The sequence below is a fragment of the Sesamum indicum genome, linkage group LG7 (assembly GCF_026168435.1).
Source record: "Sesamum indicum cultivar Baizhima isolate 11 linkage group LG7, ASM2616843v1, whole genome shotgun sequence".
Taxonomy (NCBI): Eukaryota; Viridiplantae; Streptophyta; class Magnoliopsida; order Lamiales; family Pedaliaceae; genus Sesamum; species Sesamum indicum.
The window spans coordinates 13812226-13832396 of NC_142663.1; the positions used below are offsets into that span (position 1 = coordinate 13812226).

Sequence of the window (20171 nt, forward strand, 5' to 3'; positions counted from 1 at the left end):
GTCAAGCAAATCTTTTCTGACCTAACTACCCTTATAAATCTTCATATGCTAGTCCATATGAAGAGGTATATATTCACCCCTTATAAATATTCATATACTAATGCATATCAACAGGTATATTTTCATCCTTATATGATCAAAAAAGAGTTTGACTTGCAATGAGTTAATAATAAGTCAATTGGGAGGGCGGATTGGGGAGGGGGGGGGGGGTAAATATGGATTTTCATTTAAGTTTTTGCTAATATTAGAAAATTCAATTAATTTTAATTTGGGAGGAACTATGTGTTTGATAGAAGCAGTAAGATGAAATTTTTTAAACTACAAGAGGTCTCCGTATAATTACACCAAATCTTAGGAGAGGACAGTGCAATTATCCCTTAATTCTAAAAACTATACATGTATACAAAGTAATATGAAAAATATATTTATTTAATTATATCACTCATACAACATACAAGCATATTAATTAATGCTTTTTTCAACTATTTTACTATTTTTATTTTTGTGGAACAAATTACGATGCATAATATATACTTTTCTAAATTTCATATTATTATTATTATTAAGAAGTTATTAGTTATAACTTTAATAACTAATTAATCCAACAATAATAAATGAATAAACCTCAAGTAAATATAAAATAAAATAATAATTCCAAATTGAAAGTTTTTAAGTATATACTCCATTGCAAATTCACTCAAGCCCAGGCCCTTATATGTAAATTGTTAATATCAACCACACATACCCTTACAATCACACCAACAAAGGGAAAAATCATTTATTATAGTGAAAAGATTATTGTTTCGTTTTGTATGTGGATGTGAAAGCTTTGGTTTATGGATATGATTCGTAAGTACTTCTATAACTGACTTCTGCATCTGCAACTCTCATACATACATATCATAACTCATGCAGAATTCTCCTGGAAAATAATCAATCAGGCAACTTTCCAAATCCTCCAACCTAAGCATATCATCCACAGATACCTCGTCCTGTTTCCTGTCCGATTCACTACAAGACGTCCCTTCGTTAACCAGCAAACCATCGACTAAATTGTCTTCAGGACTCGAGCTATGGTTGTCAAGATTACCTTCATTCTTGAAATGATCGAATGAGAGCCACTCTGCGAAAAGAACCTTAGGAAAACTGCACTGTTGTGCCAATCTTTCTATGTGTTGAAAAGAAGTTGATGATTCTAGTCCTCGAATTTCTCCGTATTTGTAGTTATTTTTAGTAGTCTGAGCTTCAGTTTCAGACATTTTTACCACTCTTCTTTTCTTCAGACAAGAATGCCAGTAGTTCTTTATCTCATTATCAGTTCTTCCTGGTAAATGCTGTGCAATTTGAGACCACCTGACAGATTGAAACATCTCTGTCCGTTAGAAAATTCTTAATACATCAGTCTCAAGATGCAAGAATGATCATTTCTAGTCGAACTTGCAGCCCTTTCGTCTGTGTAAGTTGTATGAAAGGGAACAAAAAACTAACAGAGTTGAAATGGAAAAGAACATAGTCTTTTACTTGTTGCCTAATATTCGATGAAGGGACAGCACCGTCTCCTCTTCTGCTACGCTGAACGCCCCTCTCTTTAGTCCCGGTCTTAAGTAATTAATCCACCTCAATCTGCAGCTCTTTCCATTTCTTTGTAAACCTGTCAATCAATCAAATGTTAACACAAAACTCCATCATTGTTGACTTCTAGCAGCCAATCACACTGGTCCAAAATCTTATTATATGCAGTATGGTAAAGGATAACGAATTTGTAGGCTTACATCATTAGCTATTACAATAACACCACTAAGATTTGAGCATGTTAGAAAAAGAACCTCTTGAAAAATAATGCTGCATTTTCCGCAGCCATATTTTAGATTAGTAATGATAACCAGTGAAATAGTCCTACATAACATTTTTAAATGGTGTGTTCTTGAAACGACAGAAATTGAAGAGTATTTGACAGAATCTGTAGATTTTTCCCTTTTGGACACACACAATGTCAAAGTACTAAGTGCAAGAAATAACAAGGATGACAATGTGAAGATTCAGGTTCTACTAACCCCCCATCATCATTCTTGCAAAAATAGTCAATGATGTTCCTCCGTAAGTTACATTAATTGTTCTTAACAGATTTCATCAAGAACAGTGTGTACTGTGTGAACTGACCGGCATTGATAGCAACAGAGCTCCAGCAGCCATGACCGTGCTTCAGAACATAGTTTCTGAGCTTCTGGTCTTCATCGGGTGACCACAACCCCTTCTTATGCTTCTTTATTGACTTGTCCAATGTTGTGCCAGCCATTTTCAGACAACGGGGGGCCTCAACACTTGATTCGATAATACATAAACATATGCAATGTGTTTTATACAAGAAACAGGGGAGACATAGGAATTTAAAGGACGGATTAGTTAGAGAAGAACATGTTTCTTTATTGGAAGGAACAAAAAAGAAATGGTTTTGACATTAACTACCTCTTTCAGGCCTAAAGCTGGAAAAGGGCTGTAAAGAAATGACATAAAGAACACAATTGTGTAGATTTTAAGGATTATTTTACACTGATAGTGTTAAGTGATGTCTGGAAATAGTGAGTAGGTGTCCCGTTTGGCAAATTTTTAGGAAGAGAAAAAAGGAGTCGACTGGCTGCAGGATCTTTGTATTGTGTCATTAAGCAGGCTTGAAACCTACTTGACAGGCACCATTAACTGTGTCTTAATTCTATTTTTGGTGGGCCTAATGAGGATGCTGGAGAGGTAATATTGTATTGAAATAGTTACTCTTACTACTAACTAATCATTGGACTGCAAATCTAGGCATGGCTGATGTGGGGTCCATGTTATTACAAATATCCTAAATGATCGGAAAATGTTTAAATAGGACACATCACTGTGGGTCGAGTCGGTTCTAATCCGCAACAAGCTCCTCCGACAGTCAATCCTCAAACGGATCAAATGAGCTAGTTCATAATATTATTTTGATGGGAATCATCCTAATGGAATCGATATAATAGCAACAGGCCAAGCCAGGAGCTCTCAACGGTGCATTAACAGGTAGCTTGCAAATTGTTTTGTACTTGTCCGACACTTGAGGACTTCGGCAGACCCAATGCAGTTCTTAGAAGAGCTGGTTTATGAAGCGCCGGGCTAGCTCGCAAAGACCCGCATCATCTTTGCTCTGTCAGCCAACTGATAATTGTAATCTGGCAGAGGTGTCATGACAAGTTTCTATAACCTACAGTTACAAGTCAGAAACTTGTTTTTGTTTTTTACCACCCAACATACATTCACATATCTAAGACTCACGAGACATATAAAGAAGTCTTGTCTTAAACCATAGGGCTGTCATCACGGGGATCAATAGATCAGAAGCTTGTAATATTCCAAATTCAGTGATCAACAGCAAGGCATCCATATATATATATAAACATAAAGGATAATTACATCGTTCTCCCTTGATATTAATGTAATTACACATAAACCCTCTGTAATTTGAATAATTACATTAAAACCCCAGATGTTTGTTTTCTTCCGAACCATAAGTAGTCTATTAAGGGATCTACGTATTGATGGGCATTGTAATTATCCGGACAAACAATTTCTTCCCCGTTGATGCATAAACCAATTTCTCCTGGTACAATTACATTTATTACATACATGCATAAATTAATGTAAATAATCATTTATTTTCCTCACATTTTAACAGTATAATAGGAAAGTCAGAATCATATAATATAACAGTTTCTTTGACTTTCTTAATCTTTGTTGCAAAGAGTTCTGCTCATCAAAGTACAAAAAACATAAAAAGGTGTTGGAGTGTGCAACGGGAACCAATGTTGTTACAGTCCTACTCACATCGAAATCTTTTTCTGCTTGCATACAGTGACACTTCAATAAACAATGGAGCAATCTGAACAAAAAGAAAGAGAGAAATCCTCTCTTGACATGAAAAATCATATTCATCAGCTAGTCTGACTAAGTATTACACGTACATGCGGCTAACAGTTTGCCCTAGGACAGTAGCTAAATGGTATGACTCCACACCTAAAACAACTCTTAATGCTTACATCGCATACCATACAGCTTTCACTGAGAATCGTGGTTCTTCATCTAATTTGTCTCCTTAACAACTCAATTACACCATTAAGTATTAAAACAGAAAAAAGTTGAAAAACATAAAACAACTTCTTAATAACACAAGAACACAAGTAGTCGAATAAGACAAAAGCTACACCAAGGACCCAACTCATATCGGATGATCAACTAGGTCGAAATATATAACAAGTTGAAAGTTAGAACAGTCTCCGAATGTATCGAGATATGAAGCAGAGTGTGAATTTTTTCCACTGAAAACCTGCAACCTGGCAGACTAAACAATTCAGGATCATCAGTCGCATTCTGTCTCCTGTCTGAATTCTACAGAGCCCCAAACTGATCTATGGATGGATCATGTTGAACTGAAACCGAGATAACTGCTGCGGGATGGTAGATATAACAGGTCCATATCTCTGACATTGATCAACAAAGACACTTGTTGTAAGTATTATATGATAAAGGCGAAACTACCTGCAAATGCTGATAAAAAACTGGAGAAAAAGGATAGCAGCACTCATAACATGAACTCCAGAGGATACTTGACAAGGTATTCAAGGTTAACATACTGACAAAACATGCTCAAATCTATATATGAACTTCACATATAGACATGCTATTATACAGCCAACTGTTTCTCTTTTTCTTTTTTTCCATTCTTTTTCCCTTCTATAACAAAAAAAGGAAGTTACAGGAGCCATATATGTGGGTGTAGTATAGGAATGATATTCTCACCTGAACATTGTCATATAGTTCAAACAATGGAACAGCAAGGAGTTTCAAGTTCTTGGGCACAGCAAAATACTCTCTTTCAGACAGGTGAACAAGGAAAAGTTTCTTGCACTCCTGCATGCACAAAATTCAATGCTGAGCATTATTTCATGGGGGATGCTAATTTGAAATGAGAATTGCTGTGATTTTACCTTAGGCTTTGTTATGTGTGGCGGGCAATAAGGATACATGATTGTTTCAAAGTTTGGTCTCCACCAGATTGCTACACACTCACCAATCTGCATAAAATTTGCATCTCACATAATTACCATCTCCAAGGTAGAAATTTAACAAGAAAATTTGGATCAATATCTAGAGGATAGGCACAAAACAAGGCATGTCAAAAATCACAATGGCTTCCTTTATGCATAGCAATATATCAAGCAACCACTAGGATAATGCATTACACTGGGACAAAGTTAAGTAGCAGATAATCTCAAGCCTCTGGTTGGGAAGATACATCTCAAAGCATACTGAACTAAACCCCACCCCCCTTCACAATGGATTCCTGTAAGTTTTTGTACCTTAAATAAGCAACTGTTCCTTAAATATTACCTGCCAATCTGGCTGCAGGGAAGGCGAATTTGCAGCAAGTTTGCTAGAGAGTTTTCTTTTCAAGCCTTCAATTTCTGTGGAGTGGTTTCGAGGGAAAAACAAATGTAAGATGAACACAATCAAGAAAAATTCCAGATGTGAAATAGGACTTTGTTTTTAGAGCTCAACTATTTCCTACTATTGCTTGCTTTCTTTCTATCCTCCTTCCATTTATTTCAAAAAAGAAAAATGTAGTAAATATCATACCATTCTCTCCTGGCTTTAATCTACCACCAGGAAGTTTACAGAAAGTATTTCCAATTTGCAAAAGAAGAATATGGGGATGATTATGCTCTTGTACCTGCAAGTTCAGATGTTTAACAGAACTAAATTAACAAATTTAGCCACTGTTAGATGACAAAACTCCATTACATCAGAACTCTATAACAATCCAGTCTGTTACAAGAGGACCCCATAATATGTAGGTAATTACTCCTCTAAAGCAGCTGCCCCTCTCATTTACCATGCATTTAATTAAACAAACAAGTCTCAGAAAGATCACCTCATAACATGATCTAATTGTAAACAGGAGGACAAACATTAATAGAATAACTTTCAAAAAGCACTGCAGAACAACAGTCAAGACAAAACCAATCGATTCAGACATGATACAGAGACGGCTGCAAAAGTAAATGACTTATTGAGGAACAACGTTGGGACTTTATCCACTCCCGATGACAGAAGATAAAAACACAATTATCGTATATCCATGAGATCAGTAAAAACTTGCTACACACAAGGAAGTTACCAATCCTTTGTTTGCGTATCAAATTAAATCATGAAAGCTGGGAATCATGTTTTCTACGTACAATAAAAATTGCGAATGGAGGAGAAAATGCATACCAATAAAATACCCTCGACGCTAGTCCTCATGCCTTCCTTCATGTAGCTGCAAATAAGAAACCACTTAAAATTCAGCAAAAACCCACCACTAACAGCATCTCCAGCGGACAAACAGTAAAACCCTAGACACAATCACTTGTCAATCTAGGGTTTTACTAAACCAACAGAACATCCAAAGGCAGAAAAAACTAAGAAAATAAAAATTAAAACAAAATACGAACTTGACTTTCATACGGGCAAGGCGATCGGCGACGGAGGTATCTTTCTCCATCTTCGGCTCTTTGGTGCCGAAAGTGTAGCTCGACAGAGGATACGTATTCACCACCGGCGACGTCACCATTTCTCCCTATTTCTTCCAAATACCCTCCTTCTTCCTCCTCTTGATCCACCGCAGATTGGCGAGTGTGAATTCTCTCCGTTTTCCTACAGAATTCAGAGATGGTCGAGCGGGAGGAAACGAAAGCGAAAGCCCCACGATGTAGTTGGGTCGGGTGCCCATTCACTTTATCTAGAATTTGGATCCGATTCGGGTATGGTCCAAGAAGTATTGGGCCTCAATTGGATCCAAAAGGTTATACATTAAAATATATATATATATATATACACATACTAAGATAAATGTGCCCATATCTAGTTGATTGTAAGTTTTTTTTATTAATTAAAATAAATCGATTACAAATACAATCATTTATATTGATTCAATGTTTAACAAAAATTGTTACAATAATAATATTCTACTCAATAATACCTATTATTATAGTAGACCAACTTTTATTTACAACAACAGAGAACATCCCACACACCTGATGGAGTTCGAATACATTTACCTATAAGATTATAAGGCCTCATTTACCTATAAGTGGATGAATCCCATGTCATCGTGAAAGATGATAAAGGTCCCATATTGTAGTTTTCTTCCATTTAATTTATAATGTATGAGAATAAACAATTAAAATTCAAAGAATCATGATTATTGTAATTATGTAGTAATTTAAGAGGAATCATGAATCCTATTCCTCCATAAGATAGATTATGAGCTTTAATCGATTTAACTCATTCGTAATAACAGGTCTTTAAAGATTAATTTAATTGTGATCGAAATAACTACAAGATATGTTGGCTGTAAAGAGTACAGCGGTCGGCAGTTAGGAGGTGACAAGGCAAGAACCTTGTTCATGCTACTTTTAGAGCCCTATTGGCCTTTTCGATTTATCATATTTGGAAGGTGAGGAATATGGGACATTTCATCAGATTCAATATTTTTCAAAATAAGTAACGACTGTTGTTTTAGAGCAATTATTTTGGGTGTGTAGTTATAGTGAGCTTCCCCATTCCGTTCAATTATTGAGCTTGTATAGATTATGGCGCATTGCTTGGACTTGATATTCTCTAGCATCACTAGGCTTATGCTTGTTGTACTTTGTACCCCTCTTTTCTTATTAATGAAACTTACTGTTATCTAAAAAAAAAAAAAATAATTATCACTCACATACAGTTCACTGAAAATTCATTTGATCACACTAAAAAAGTATTATTATATAATGAATCTAACCTAATAGAAAAGAACAATATGAATGTCTTTCTTATTAGACCATTTATGTATATTTGTCTCAATATTACATGCCCTCTGTCTCTGATTTAGGGTTTAAATGATCCGTCAAACCCTAATTGTGGATTTTAATAAGAGAAAAAAGAAAATTACCACCAAGAAGAAACCACCATCCTAGATATATAGTTCAATGTTTCTATTATGATTTTATTTATTTTATATATCATTAATTCCCAAATTACAAGCTATATATATGTAATATAAATTAAATTATACGTAGAAGAATATCCGAAGAAAGCAATCTTGATTTGCAATCTGTAATGCAGAAGTAGTAGATTAGATTTCCCCTATTATTGTTGTTGTTGTCTCTTCCATTACATGATCTATGTAAGAAAAAACCAAGAAATTTATATATATATATATATATAATTCCATTAATTTTTCTCAATTTTTGAAACTATTAATTAAATTAAAATTCCAAAGAAACTGCTTATGAGCATAAGCGTGACCTCTTTTCACCCTCAAACACCTGCAACACCCCGTCAGAACCACCGGCCACCAGCGTGCACCGTTCTCCTCCCGTCTCCCGCCAGCAAACGCCGCTCACAAAACCCGGTTCGCACCGAGGCTGCGCCGCCTGTTCGAACCCACCAACCCAAATCGGTTTGCCCCATCTCATGTCATACACATATACTTGGTTGTTTTCGGAGCCACAGCTGAATAATCCGCCGGTTCTCCAGACCGACAGCCCCACAAATCTTCTGCTGTTGACGTGGCCTTTGTACGTCCTAATCAGGTGCTGATTCTCTGCGTCCCACATCTTCAAACACCCATCAGTCGACGATGAAACTATCTTCTGCTGATCAAGAAATCTCGTGTACGTCACGGCCTTCCGGTGCCCGTCCAGGATAAAAACCGGGTCCACCATTCTGCGCACGTCGTAGCCGTAGATTTTGTGGTCGGAGCATCCGACGGCTACCAGGAACCCACCGAATGGGTTGAACTCTACGCTGCAAACCGGGCTGCATCCATACCGGTCCGGCTCAACTGAAGCCAGGGTTTTCCCCATATCGCAACGTGTATCCCATACTTGCATTGTGCCGTCATCCGAACCGGACCCCCCAAGAGTCGGATTCCAATTCGAGTAGTCCATACTCCAAACCCGCCTACCCCCATGCTCGTCGCGCTCGAAAACGGGCACCCGTTTTTCGAGATCATACTCCATGACAACCCCGTCATAGTCCCCAGATCCAATGACCCGTGAACCCGACCCGGGCTTCCACTTAAGACTGCTTAGTTTCGCCGGAGTACACATGTAGTATTCGCATGCAGCGGAGTGGTCGAGAAACGCGGCGTTCCCGTCGCCATTCTCCCTCGACAAAAGTAATTTCTGGGCGTTGTAAATCCTGATTTTCCGAGCGATGCCACCGGTGGCGAAAAAGGAGTTGCTGCGGTCGAATTCCACAACCCCAATGGCGTCAGAACCCACGGCGCACCCGGCGGCGGCTGAAGAAATTACGGCGGAGAGATTGAAGTCCCACTCACACCTGGGCTGATCATCGACGGCCGCGCGTGGTTGCTCTCCTTCTTCATTTTGTCGTCCCCGTATTGTATATGGGATTACTGATCCGGGCTGTTGGAGACGGAAATGGGAGGAGAAGTTTCTCATTTCCCATTCACATGAGATTGACCCAACTTTTAAATTCATGTGGCAGTGGAGTGGAGGAGAATCAAGAATGGGTTGCTGCTGCCGGATTTCTCTTTCTGTATTTTGGTAAAATTTTTCAGGCCAATGAAAGGCTTCGATAGAGGCTAAGCTTAGCTATGCAGGTTGAGTGCTTTATCTATGACCCAGATTCTTTATCCTACTGCCCTATCCTTCACTTTCAATCCCAATCTTTTATTTTAAATTTGAAATATTAAGTCCACCTTCATAAATTTTTTGGTATAATTAGATATATTTTTTAATTTTAAAAATTATATTTAATATCTATATATTTTTTTCTGTTTAATAATAGATTCTTCTTTTAGTTAAAATTAAAGAAATTTAATTATTTATATTAACAAAAAAAGTTGAATGAAACGACATATATATTTTCTCCTGATTAATTAGTTATTGGCTTATTGTAGGTTAAACAGATATTTTCTTGTTATTATATATCTTCATAAAAGTGATAAATTTTCTCACATGCATTAATATGTATGAATATGTATAATAATAGTTTGATGATAAAATATTTATTTGACATGTGATAAGTCAATTGAAACATCCAAATTTTTTGCTAACAGCATCATTTCGTTAATTTTTTACTAGCAGAAGGATCTATTTATTAAACGAAATTTAATGTTAATTATATTAAATATAGATTTATGTATAATCATATCGAATTTCGGGCTAGACAGTGTAATTATCTCTTTACATTCTTCTTTTTATTATTAATAATAAATTTTACATTATTTTACATATTTATATATAAAAGATATTCGGAACAATTAATAAATGTTGAGAAGACATAAAAAGTGTAAGTCGGTAAAATAATTTAAATTAAAAAGAAATAAAGACACGAACTTAATACTTTTCGGCTATAAAATTATATTAGCAATAGAAACATACCATTATTTAATATAAAGATTTATGATACTAGTTTGAGGTATTTAATATATATATATATATATATTATAACTTGGTATATATAATGTTAAATTAAGCTATAAATAATTACTATTTTTGTTTCCACAAAGAACATTCATCTTTTCCTTTCTCTTAATTCCAACTTCTTTAGTTTCTTTCTCAATTATGGAAAATATTTATATTGTTCAAGATCGAACACCATAAATCAAATCAATCTCTTTAAATCGTAAATTAATTATATAATAAATATATATAATTATTATTTTATTAATTAAAAATTGATTGAACTTAGTTAGTATCATAATTTATCGAGACAATAACATAGACGTAATCATAGTATCCCCGTCGATGCATATCCAATTCGGACACGTAGTCTTTTTTTCGTTTTTGATCTAGCAGTTGGGAGACGTAGTTGAGACTGATAAAAAACATTAATTGATAGTTGAGTATTTTATTTTATTTTTTTGGAATTGTATAAGTGGTGGAGGAAGAGGTGAAATGGTGGTTGCATGTGTACCTCAATTCCGTAACAGGAGTGGTTGTGGACATAGGCTTTTCGGGCACCAATGTCTGACGTGGTCTAAATTCAACCTTTTGTCTTTTCAATTCTTGTAACCAACATTTAATTTGTCCAAACTGTATGCTATTAATGTTATTACTATTCAGATTTAGGTATGGTTGAATGAAAACCATATTTTTTGAATGAAATTCATGATTGTCAATGACATCTAGATCGACACGTCCTACTTATTAATATTGGTCGGGGATAAAATGATAATGAAATTCGATCTCATGCAAAAGATGATGTAGGTGAAGTGAAGCCGTACTAGAGATTCATTTCAGGTCATTAATTAGTTGTAGAGATAGGTAGGGCTAACTCTGAGGGATTTATTTTAGTCACAAATATGTTTTATTTCAAAATTATTGATGAAAGCTAATCAACAATGCAATAAATTCGAGTAAGTCGTCCCTTTGGAGCTCTTATGACTGTTAGCCCTTGTGGCTCTACAAAGTACAACTCGTGCATTTCTCACCAGGCAACAACTGCGACGTTGCAATGATGTTAGCTCACTGGAAAATCTAAACACCAAATGTAGTAATCCACTCATTTCAGAATTATGACGGATCAATACTCCTTGTTCCCAAAATTCTTGCACCACAGCTGGGAGGGAATTGGCCGAACTGGAAGGTGAGGACGTTGCTGCAACAAATACAGTGTTAATACAGAATGTATCGCTTCAGAATAACTGAAACAAGGAACAGGTAGTGACGAGCAATTCAGAGTAATTGAGTAAATATAAGGAGAGAAAACATGATTATCCAAAAGTCTCCACAAAGCAGGGGAAACAAATATACCCAACATTGTAACTACTTATTAACTATGTTTTCAGAATGTTGGAGAAATTTGACGGGCTGATATGATTCTTCCACAAAATAATTCTACCAATAGTCAAGTTCTTCTACTACAAGTTAATGTCTCTTTCAAGAGTATAGTCTTGAACACTTCCAGAGATTGACTAAAGTGTTTTCATTCTGATCCTGGAATATATTTAAACAGATCAGCAAAAATTGGGTTCCCCAGGAATATATATCCTCAAGCATATGAGTCCCGTAATCCCACAAGCCCACAAGAGAAGTTACATCATCAGCACAATTTAGCCTCACAGGAAAGACTCCACAGCAAATATATTTGTGGATTCACCAAGCAGAAATCGAGCTTTCCCTTTCTGTGTGTAAATAATTTCATTATGATAATGAAATGATCACCGTTGTGCCTTAAATCAAGACAACAAGCTGAAGAAAATAATATAACCAAGGTTCAAAGAGTTGTAAGCAAATGTTATTGATTGTTTTGATGGATAGGCGCCTAGTTTTCAATATTTTCAAATCCAACCACTCATTAGAAAGCTCATTCCATGCTCTACACGGGATTATTCTGATGAATATGCAAAGAAGTACCGCCCTTTATTAAAGAACAAGCAATGGAAAGAAAAACTTAACTGATGCATAAATGAACTGCATCATCCCCAGTAACACAATTACATGAACAGGCTAACAACAACAACGTTCTGTACAGGAATAGTACCAGTGGAAACAAGTGTTTGTTAGCACGGATGAGGAATATTTCTCGTTTTCAACAAGTGTAAGAAACTCAATCATTAGTTTTATATCAATTCTGATAAACAATCTCATCCATATATATATATATATATATATAATATTGATAACATAGAATTTAAGAACAAAAGATACTATTGGGATAGACACACAAAACATGGATGTAAATAAAATAGAAATACATATATTGAGCCACATTCCAAGTATAAATTACTATCATTTCTTAACTTCCATGGTTATATATATGTTCAGAGGTGGCGTTCATTTTCTAGAGATATAATAAGCAAATAAGAACATGTCATTTCCAAACAATAGAAATGGACTACCTTGTACCATCTACAGGTCAAACTTCAGGAATTTACTTTTAAACGGGACAAGACGCTTATTCGAGATTCTACTGGACGTTCACTGGTACTTGGACAGAGTTGAGGCACTTGAGGTGGACAAAGTGTTGTTTATCATTTCGTTTTTAGTAAGTGTAAGGAGTTGGGCGAGAAACAGTTTTCTTCAATTCCCATTCTCTTTTGTCCTTTTATCACTGATGCCAAGATATAAATGCAGCTTAAATTTCACTCCCCAGGCAGCTGAACAAGGTAAAAAGATAGGTAATTCGAACTTGCCAAGACTCATAATAGCTAATCCCCAATTCCGACACCCATAATTCCGCTGAATCTACCAGAGTTCCACATTGACGTCAAACCAGGTGTTGAACATATTAAAGAGTTCAAATCAAATTCAAAATCAGAACCCTAACGTCAAATTTGATAAAGATCAAAACTTGGTCACAGTTAAGGAAGCAGTGCAAATATCGCTCCTCTCATCAAAAGGCGGTTCACGCACCTCGAGCTGCGCGGATTTCATGGCAATTGGGATACAGATCATGACGATGCCAACCATGGCGAAGGCGGTGTTGCGCTTCCAGTGCTTGGGCCGGCAGTAGGGCCCACCCGTCATGCTCCACACTTTCCCCCTGAAATCTCTGCCGTGGGCCCTATCCACATGGTGGTGGTGCTCTCCGCCGCCGCCCATTTTCCGTTAACAGTTCTCCTCCTTCTGATAACAGGGAGTGGAAAAGGACAAAGCAAATGAATAATAGCCAAAAAATAGTCTGACTAAAACAGAGCAATGGTTTTTTACTTTTTCACCTTTTAACTTTCTTACTGATGTGTAACTGATCCGGGTCGGATTTTTTCCCCAGCGGGTTTGCTGCTGATGCGTCGGGTCGGAGTAGGTGCAAATGGGTTTTGTTAGGTTTGACCCGAGTGGATCTGGGAGAAAAACCAATAAAATCATAAATATCCGTATTTGGACCCTTCATGGATCACTGGAAATCGAGTACGAAAATATCAAGTAAGGAAAAAAGCAATTTGGTCCAACTTCTTAGGGTGGTCACAATTTTACTCCATGTCTAATTCAAAATAATAATATTTAAAAGATATTAATTTACAGATAAAATGCCCTAATTTTACCGAAATCGCGCACATGACCACATAAATTTGGAGACTTCTAAAAAACTTGACAAATTTACGTGTGAATATTTTTTTCAATTAGTGCTTAGGTGATGTATCTTAAAAAGCCACGTAAGTTGAAAAAATACTTCCACGTAATCTAATTCGTCGGATTTTAGAGAAATCCCAAAATTTATATGGTCGATGTGCGCGATTCCAATAAAATTAGGATATTTTGTTCTTAAATTTTCATTTTCTTAAAATTGCTGTTTTAATTCGCTATTTTAAATTAAATCGGCCCCAACTAAAATTGCCACTATTCCTGAAAAATTAAATTGAAATTACATTTTTCCTTTATCAAATAAGGTGAATTATATTTCCTTTATCCGTAAAAGTTTAATTAAATTGAGGTGATAAAGTCCTCATTGTTTCATGTTCACACTCCATCAATATAAAAAGAAAGTACAATAATAGTACTTATAATAACGAATAAAATAAAATACTTACACATATTCATTCAATTAATAAGATTGTACTATTTCCCACTAGCTATTTGTGTCGAGTCGTAACTTAGTACATATAATAAATAATATTTTAAATTTTAAAATATATTAATTAGATAATTAAGTTAATATAAAAATTAAAAATTTAGATAAGTTATTTATCTTATTTATTGAAAGATATTTTTTAGATCGCAAAAAATTGATACAACAACATTAAAATCACCACTTGATGTCTATAGCAACTCTTTTTGTTATAATAATAAAAATTATAATGTGTTAGAAAGGTGAGAAGTAGAAGGTAAAAATTAGAAGCAAAGATGGTGAGTGGACAAGTGTGAAAGCAATGATTGTTAGTTCCATCATCCATGGGAGCGGTAGAGCACAATAATGACATTTGACGGCCAGCTTTTTGTGTGTCAGAAATTCAGATTATCTATTAGTCATATCCACCTAAATTCAGGGCCTTTTTTGTCATTTCACCCCCACTTCCCAGGAATCTGATTCTCTCTCCTAATCTCACTTCCACTATGCCTCCCCAAATTTCGTTCTAGGAAAACCAGCAGAAAAATATTGTTGAAACAGCCCACCCCACAAAAACAAACGCAGAGAGCCTGAGACAAAGACATCCTTAATTTTGTGAGGTATTCCTCTAATCTCCCTGCATCTTTCCTTGATTCCTCAGTTTCTTGCATGTGGGCTTCAATTTTCTTGGAATGTTGGTGGGTGGATCAAGGGCTGGGATCCTGGTTCTTGAATGTCCTCTTTTCAGAATTTTGAAGGGTTTTTTCTGTTTGATTTGGTTTCTGGATGTTTTTGTTCGCTTTTGGTGTTTCTTTGCTCCTGTTCCTTGAATTTTTTTTTTAAGGTTTTAGGAATGGGAATATTGAGGTTAATGTAAATGTGAAGATTTGTTGATCTTCTTGAGAAAGGAATGTTACAAAAACCATGAGTTTGTGCCCTTCAGGTGGCGTTCTGTTCTTGAATCTCGATTTCATTAAGATTGCTGCTGTGTGTCGGTTCATGTTTGTATAAGATTTGTGCGAAATTGGCTCTCGTTGATGTTGAATTGTTTCTCAAATGATTTTTTTGTGGTCTGGATTTGGATTATAGCATTCAGTTACAGTGAATTCTATGTTGAAATGTTACGGCGTAAGAACGTATGTGGTTTTACTTGGGTAGTTTCATGAATTTTTTCTGAAAGACATTACCATTTTGGTGGAATTTGAATTGTGGAATGTGGTCTGAAGATTTATGATCGAACTCCTTTTCCTAGGTTGGTGCAACAAAGGTTCTTACAACGAAGAGAATGTGTCAATGGACTAAATTCAACATTGTTGGTTAGTTTATATGTAAACATGCCCACAAAATGTTAGTTAATGAGGTCATCACAATGCATCATGCCTGGATAAGTTAGTTCTTCATTTCGCGTCTTATCTGATGATTAAGTGGATTCTCCTGTAATACCAACAACATGAGACATACGAATTCTGACAATAGTTAATTGTGGAGTCATTGTGCTGATCGATTTCTTGTTTCTTCCTAGGCCCGGTGATGTACTAAGACTTTGTTTAGGATTTTGACGAGTCATTGTAATGGAGGATACATACTCCGCATTGAGAAGATGGGAGGACATGGACATTGATATTCTGGTCAAGATTTTCCAGAATCTGAATATCCTTGAGCTGACCTCTGGAGTTGGTCATGTTTGTCGAACATGGAGAATGGCTGCATGTGACCCTCTGCTCTGGAGGACGCTTGATATATCTTTGCTGAAGTCAAACTTTATCAAGATACCGTTAGAGCCGTATGTATATGTTGATGGTCGATCAGATAAAATATTTACGCGAGTTTTGAAGGTTGCTTTGAATCTCAGCTGCGGAAACATTTCAACCTTGATTTTTCATTACAATATGTATGTCAGCGACGATCAGTTGGCATATACGGCTGAAAGGTACATCAGAAACTATATCTCTTTCTTTCATGTATTTGGTATCATGATTTCACACATGAGGCTAAAATGAAATGCCCTCAAGACACTTGTTAAAATGATGAACGATAATTAAGGTTTGCCTAGGACTCTTGGCTATGTTTGGATGGAAGTATTTCAAATGACTGTTTTAGATGGATCTGAAATCCAGACTCAGAAAATAGCTCAAAATGGGAGCTCAAGGATTTGAATTCGGCAGTAACATGCGATTATCCAAACAAGTTTGAAGAATTTGTTACCACAGATTTGAAATCCTTTCCTCTAAATACATTAATTCAGATGCAACCTTTGTGTAGTCTAATTCCATAGATCCTAGGAAGATTGAAAATATACATGTTGTGAGCATTGCAGGTGCCCACGTCTCAAGCGCTTAGTCATGCCTGCCTGGAACAGAATAAAGAAGACGGGGATATGTCGAGCCATCAGAATGTGGGAAGATCTCGAGTCATTGACAATGCCTAGCATATCAAACCCTCCATACCTCATGGAGGAGATCGCCAGAAGTTGCTCAAAATTTGCTGAACTTAAGGTCATGGGCCCATGCGATATTCTCTTTGCATCGACATTAACTGCATTTCTGCCCAACTTAAAAGTTCTAAGCCTTCGTTGCTCTATGCTGTTTAAGGATGCTTTAATCATAATCTTGGACGGCATCAAAGGGCTAGAAGTGCTCAACATATCTCATTGCCTAATCATTGAAGTCCCTCCTCCTCCTGCACCCAGACGTGTTCTCCGCGAGCTTGACAAGTCAGTTCTTGAACGGGCCAGCCGGTTGAAGAAGTTTCTGACGTGCATGAGCGATTCTTGCATCATGTGTCAACGTACGAGGAACGACGAGGGGTTGATAAGGTGGTACAAGTATGAGGAAGATCTTTGGAAAGTCGACGAAGTAAGTTCTCTTGCAATCTGAGTACACAACACTCGGAAATAGGTCTAAGGCTCGAGTCTCGTCCCGTTATCTACCATACTTTGTATTCTCTTACGTGCTAGAAGCAGTAAACGAAGATAAGACTGGCATCGACTGGTCGCCTGCAAATCTAGCATTCAACGGCTACCACCATCGAGATGAGACCGGAGACTTGATGTGTATATATATATATATGATTATATATTCTGGCTGCTAATGTTTACTAGTGAAATAAGGAGAATTTGACTGAAATCTTACGTCTTTCTGTTTAATGTTAGTTCAATATTTGTTCATTTCTAGGTTGAAATAAACGTATTTAGATGACTTTCTAGGCAGCATAATGTGACTGGTGTTTATTTATATACATAAATAAGGTTTGTTCTTCTAACTCCTGCATTTCTATAGCTAAGATATAACCCCCCACCCCACCGCACCCCACCCCCCAAGAATATTGTTATGTTCAATGCATTGAATTCTTGACAAGTACTGTAAAGAATAAGGAAACGGTCATAAATCGGCCACACAAATATGTGGTATGATTTTCTTTTATCAAATCCTCTGTTTTATAAAGATAAAGAAATAATCACACCCTCGTTCCAATAAGGTGTGATGTAGTTACATATAATTCTTTTATTATTTAAATAATTATATTTAGTTTTATTTATATATAGGCAAAATATCACTTTTGATCCCATTAGATAGGGCCTTTCTCACTTGCAGTCCCACGGTTACGTGTTCAACACATTTAGTTCCAAAATCTTATTTTTTTAACAGAAATGGTCCTATTCCGTTAACACTAACGGGAACGTCACGTGCCGTTAGTCAATTGGGTCAAAATATCACTTTTTGTCCCACTATATAGGGCTATTCTCACTTGCAGTCCCACGTTTTAAGTATTCAACACCTTTAATCCCAAAACTCTATTTTTTAATAGAAATGATCATGTTCCGTTAACAACTAATGGAAACGGCACGTGACCTGTTAGTCAACTGGTGCCTAGCGAAAAAAACATAAGACTATGCTTGTATTTAGTTTTTGGAGTGAAAAAAAGGTGCCAAAAAAATATTTTTTTGCTATTTATATATGTAAATAACCCACAAAAACCACACAATATTTTTATCTTTTTTTAATCACTTAATTTTGAGAGCAATAGGTTAAAAGATGTCACAAACATCTCAAATACTTCCAATATTGTGTGATGTTTTAAGAAACAAAACTTGCAAGGTATTGTAAGACTTTTGGGGGATGTTTTGGCACATTTTGGATTTGTAAAGTGATAGTATTTGGCAGATTTTAAGCATGCAAAGTTGCACTTTACAGCACATTTCATTAATGATCAAAATAAGTGGATTTCAGTATATATTCTATTTTTTGCAATTTAGTGCTTTTGTGCAATTTTAGTTTCCGTTTTTATTGCTTTCAAGATTTATGCTTACACATTTAAACACAACACAAACTATAATTACTTGCAAAAAAGGCATATCCATTAGTCATTTTACACATAATTCACCATTACTAAAAGGTCATCTAGTAATATATAAGAACATCCTTTTACACATAATTAACCATTACAATAGCATTTAATATTTGAATTATTTTGAGATGTTTGTGACATCTTTTGGCCTATTGCTCTCAAGAATAAGTGATGAAAATGTTGTGTGGTGTTTGTGGGTTATTTACATATATAATTAGAAAAAATATTTTTTTGGCGCCTTTTTTTCCCTCCAAAAACTGAACACAAGCCTGATTTTTGTTTTCTTTGCCAACTGCCAGTTGACTAACGGCATGTGACAACTCACATGCCGTTTCCGTTAGTTGTTACGGAATAGGACTATTTCTGTTAAAAAAATAGGATTTTGGGACTAAAGGTATTGAACACATAAAGTGTGGGACTGCAAGTGAGAAGGACCCGATCTAGTGGGATCAAAAGTGATATTTTGACCCAGTTGACTAACGGCACGTGAAGTTAGTTGTTAACGGAATATGACCATTTCTGTTAAAAAAATAGGATTTTGGGACTAAAGGTGTTGAACACGTAAAGCGTGGGACTGCAAGTGAGAAGGGCACTATCTAGTGGGACCAAAAGTGATATTTTGCCTTATATTTATTTTCGTTTAGTAAAAGATTTCTATTAACAAAAGTTATATAATTAGTTGATATTAACAAAAAAAAATTGAATGAAAATTCATATTTACCACTGATTGATATTTATTACAGATCAATTTTTTTTTTGACCAAATTATCTTTATAAGGGTGAAGATGCATAAAGATAATTTTTTAAGAAAAAGAATATTTTGACCTACAATAAGCCAATCAGGAGTAAATATGAATTTTTACTCAATTTTTTTTTTACTAAAATCAGCAAATTTGATGAATTTTGTCTAATGAAATGATTTATTTGTTAGATGAAAAGAAATATCAACAATACTAAATATAATTTTACAAATCACATGAGATTTACATATAATTACACCATATCAGGGAGGAGGGCACTATAATTATGCAAAAAATAAATATAGCAGATATGCTCACTCATTATTACAAAATAAGCATACTAACTATTTGGAGTTAAGGAGAAGTGTGGAATGGTTTGTTGTGGGCGCTTTAGTAATTATGGCTAAGTTATGGGGTCAGAAGATAACTTTTTCAACAAATTGTTTTATTTTTCTCATTTTGACAACCCCAAGATAAATAATAATAATAATAATAATAATTATTGAAACTTAGGCAATTCATGCA

General features: G+C 35.6%; 4 protein-coding genes and 1 pseudogene across 4 annotated transcripts; 1 reads left to right on the top strand and 4 right to left on the bottom strand.

Annotated features, from left to right (window-relative positions):
• Positions 1-690: 690 nt before the first annotated feature.
• On the bottom strand, positions 691-3262 carry LOC105166907 (transcription factor LAF1-like). The gene is made up of 3 exons (XM_011086427.3): positions 2161-3262; positions 1522-1651; positions 691-1353 (listed from the first exon to the last, which is right to left on the bottom strand). The coding sequence occupies exons 1-3, from the start codon at positions 2294-2296 to the stop codon at positions 888-890; spliced, it is 732 nt and encodes a 243-aa protein (XP_011084729.2). The 5' UTR covers positions 2297-3262; the 3' UTR covers positions 691-887.
• A 637-nt stretch (positions 3263-3899) lies between these two features.
• On the bottom strand, positions 3900-6782 carry LOC105166668 (pre-mRNA cleavage factor Im 25 kDa subunit 2). Its single transcript, XM_011086109.3, has 7 exons — positions 6510-6782; positions 6289-6334; positions 5653-5746; positions 5407-5480; positions 5004-5090; positions 4816-4926; positions 3900-4496 (listed from the first exon to the last, which is right to left on the bottom strand). The coding sequence occupies exons 1-7, from the start codon at positions 6626-6628 to the stop codon at positions 4425-4427; spliced, it is 603 nt and encodes a 200-aa protein (XP_011084411.1). The 5' UTR covers positions 6629-6782; the 3' UTR covers positions 3900-4424.
• A 1330-nt stretch (positions 6783-8112) lies between these two features.
• Positions 8113-9697, bottom strand: LOC105166906 (WD repeat-containing protein RUP2 pseudogene; annotated as a pseudogene).
• A 1659-nt stretch (positions 9698-11356) lies between these two features.
• On the bottom strand, positions 11357-13679 carry LOC148787577 (uncharacterized). Its single transcript, XM_088882457.1, has 2 exons — positions 13428-13679; positions 11357-11670 (listed from the first exon to the last, which is right to left on the bottom strand). Exons 1-2 carry the CDS (start codon positions 13614-13616, stop codon positions 11596-11598), a joined length of 264 nt encoding a protein of 87 aa, XP_088738583.1. The 5' UTR covers positions 13617-13679; the 3' UTR covers positions 11357-11595.
• Positions 13680-15019: 1340 nt separating this feature from the next.
• Positions 15020-17773, top strand: LOC105166667 (RNI-like superfamily protein). The gene is made up of 3 exons (XM_011086108.3): positions 15020-15179; positions 16082-16489; positions 16877-17773. Exons 2-3 carry the CDS (start codon positions 16131-16133, stop codon positions 17433-17435), a joined length of 918 nt encoding a protein of 305 aa, XP_011084410.1. The 5' UTR covers positions 15020-15179; positions 16082-16130; the 3' UTR covers positions 17436-17773.
• The last annotated feature ends 2398 nt before the right edge of the window (positions 17774-20171 follow it).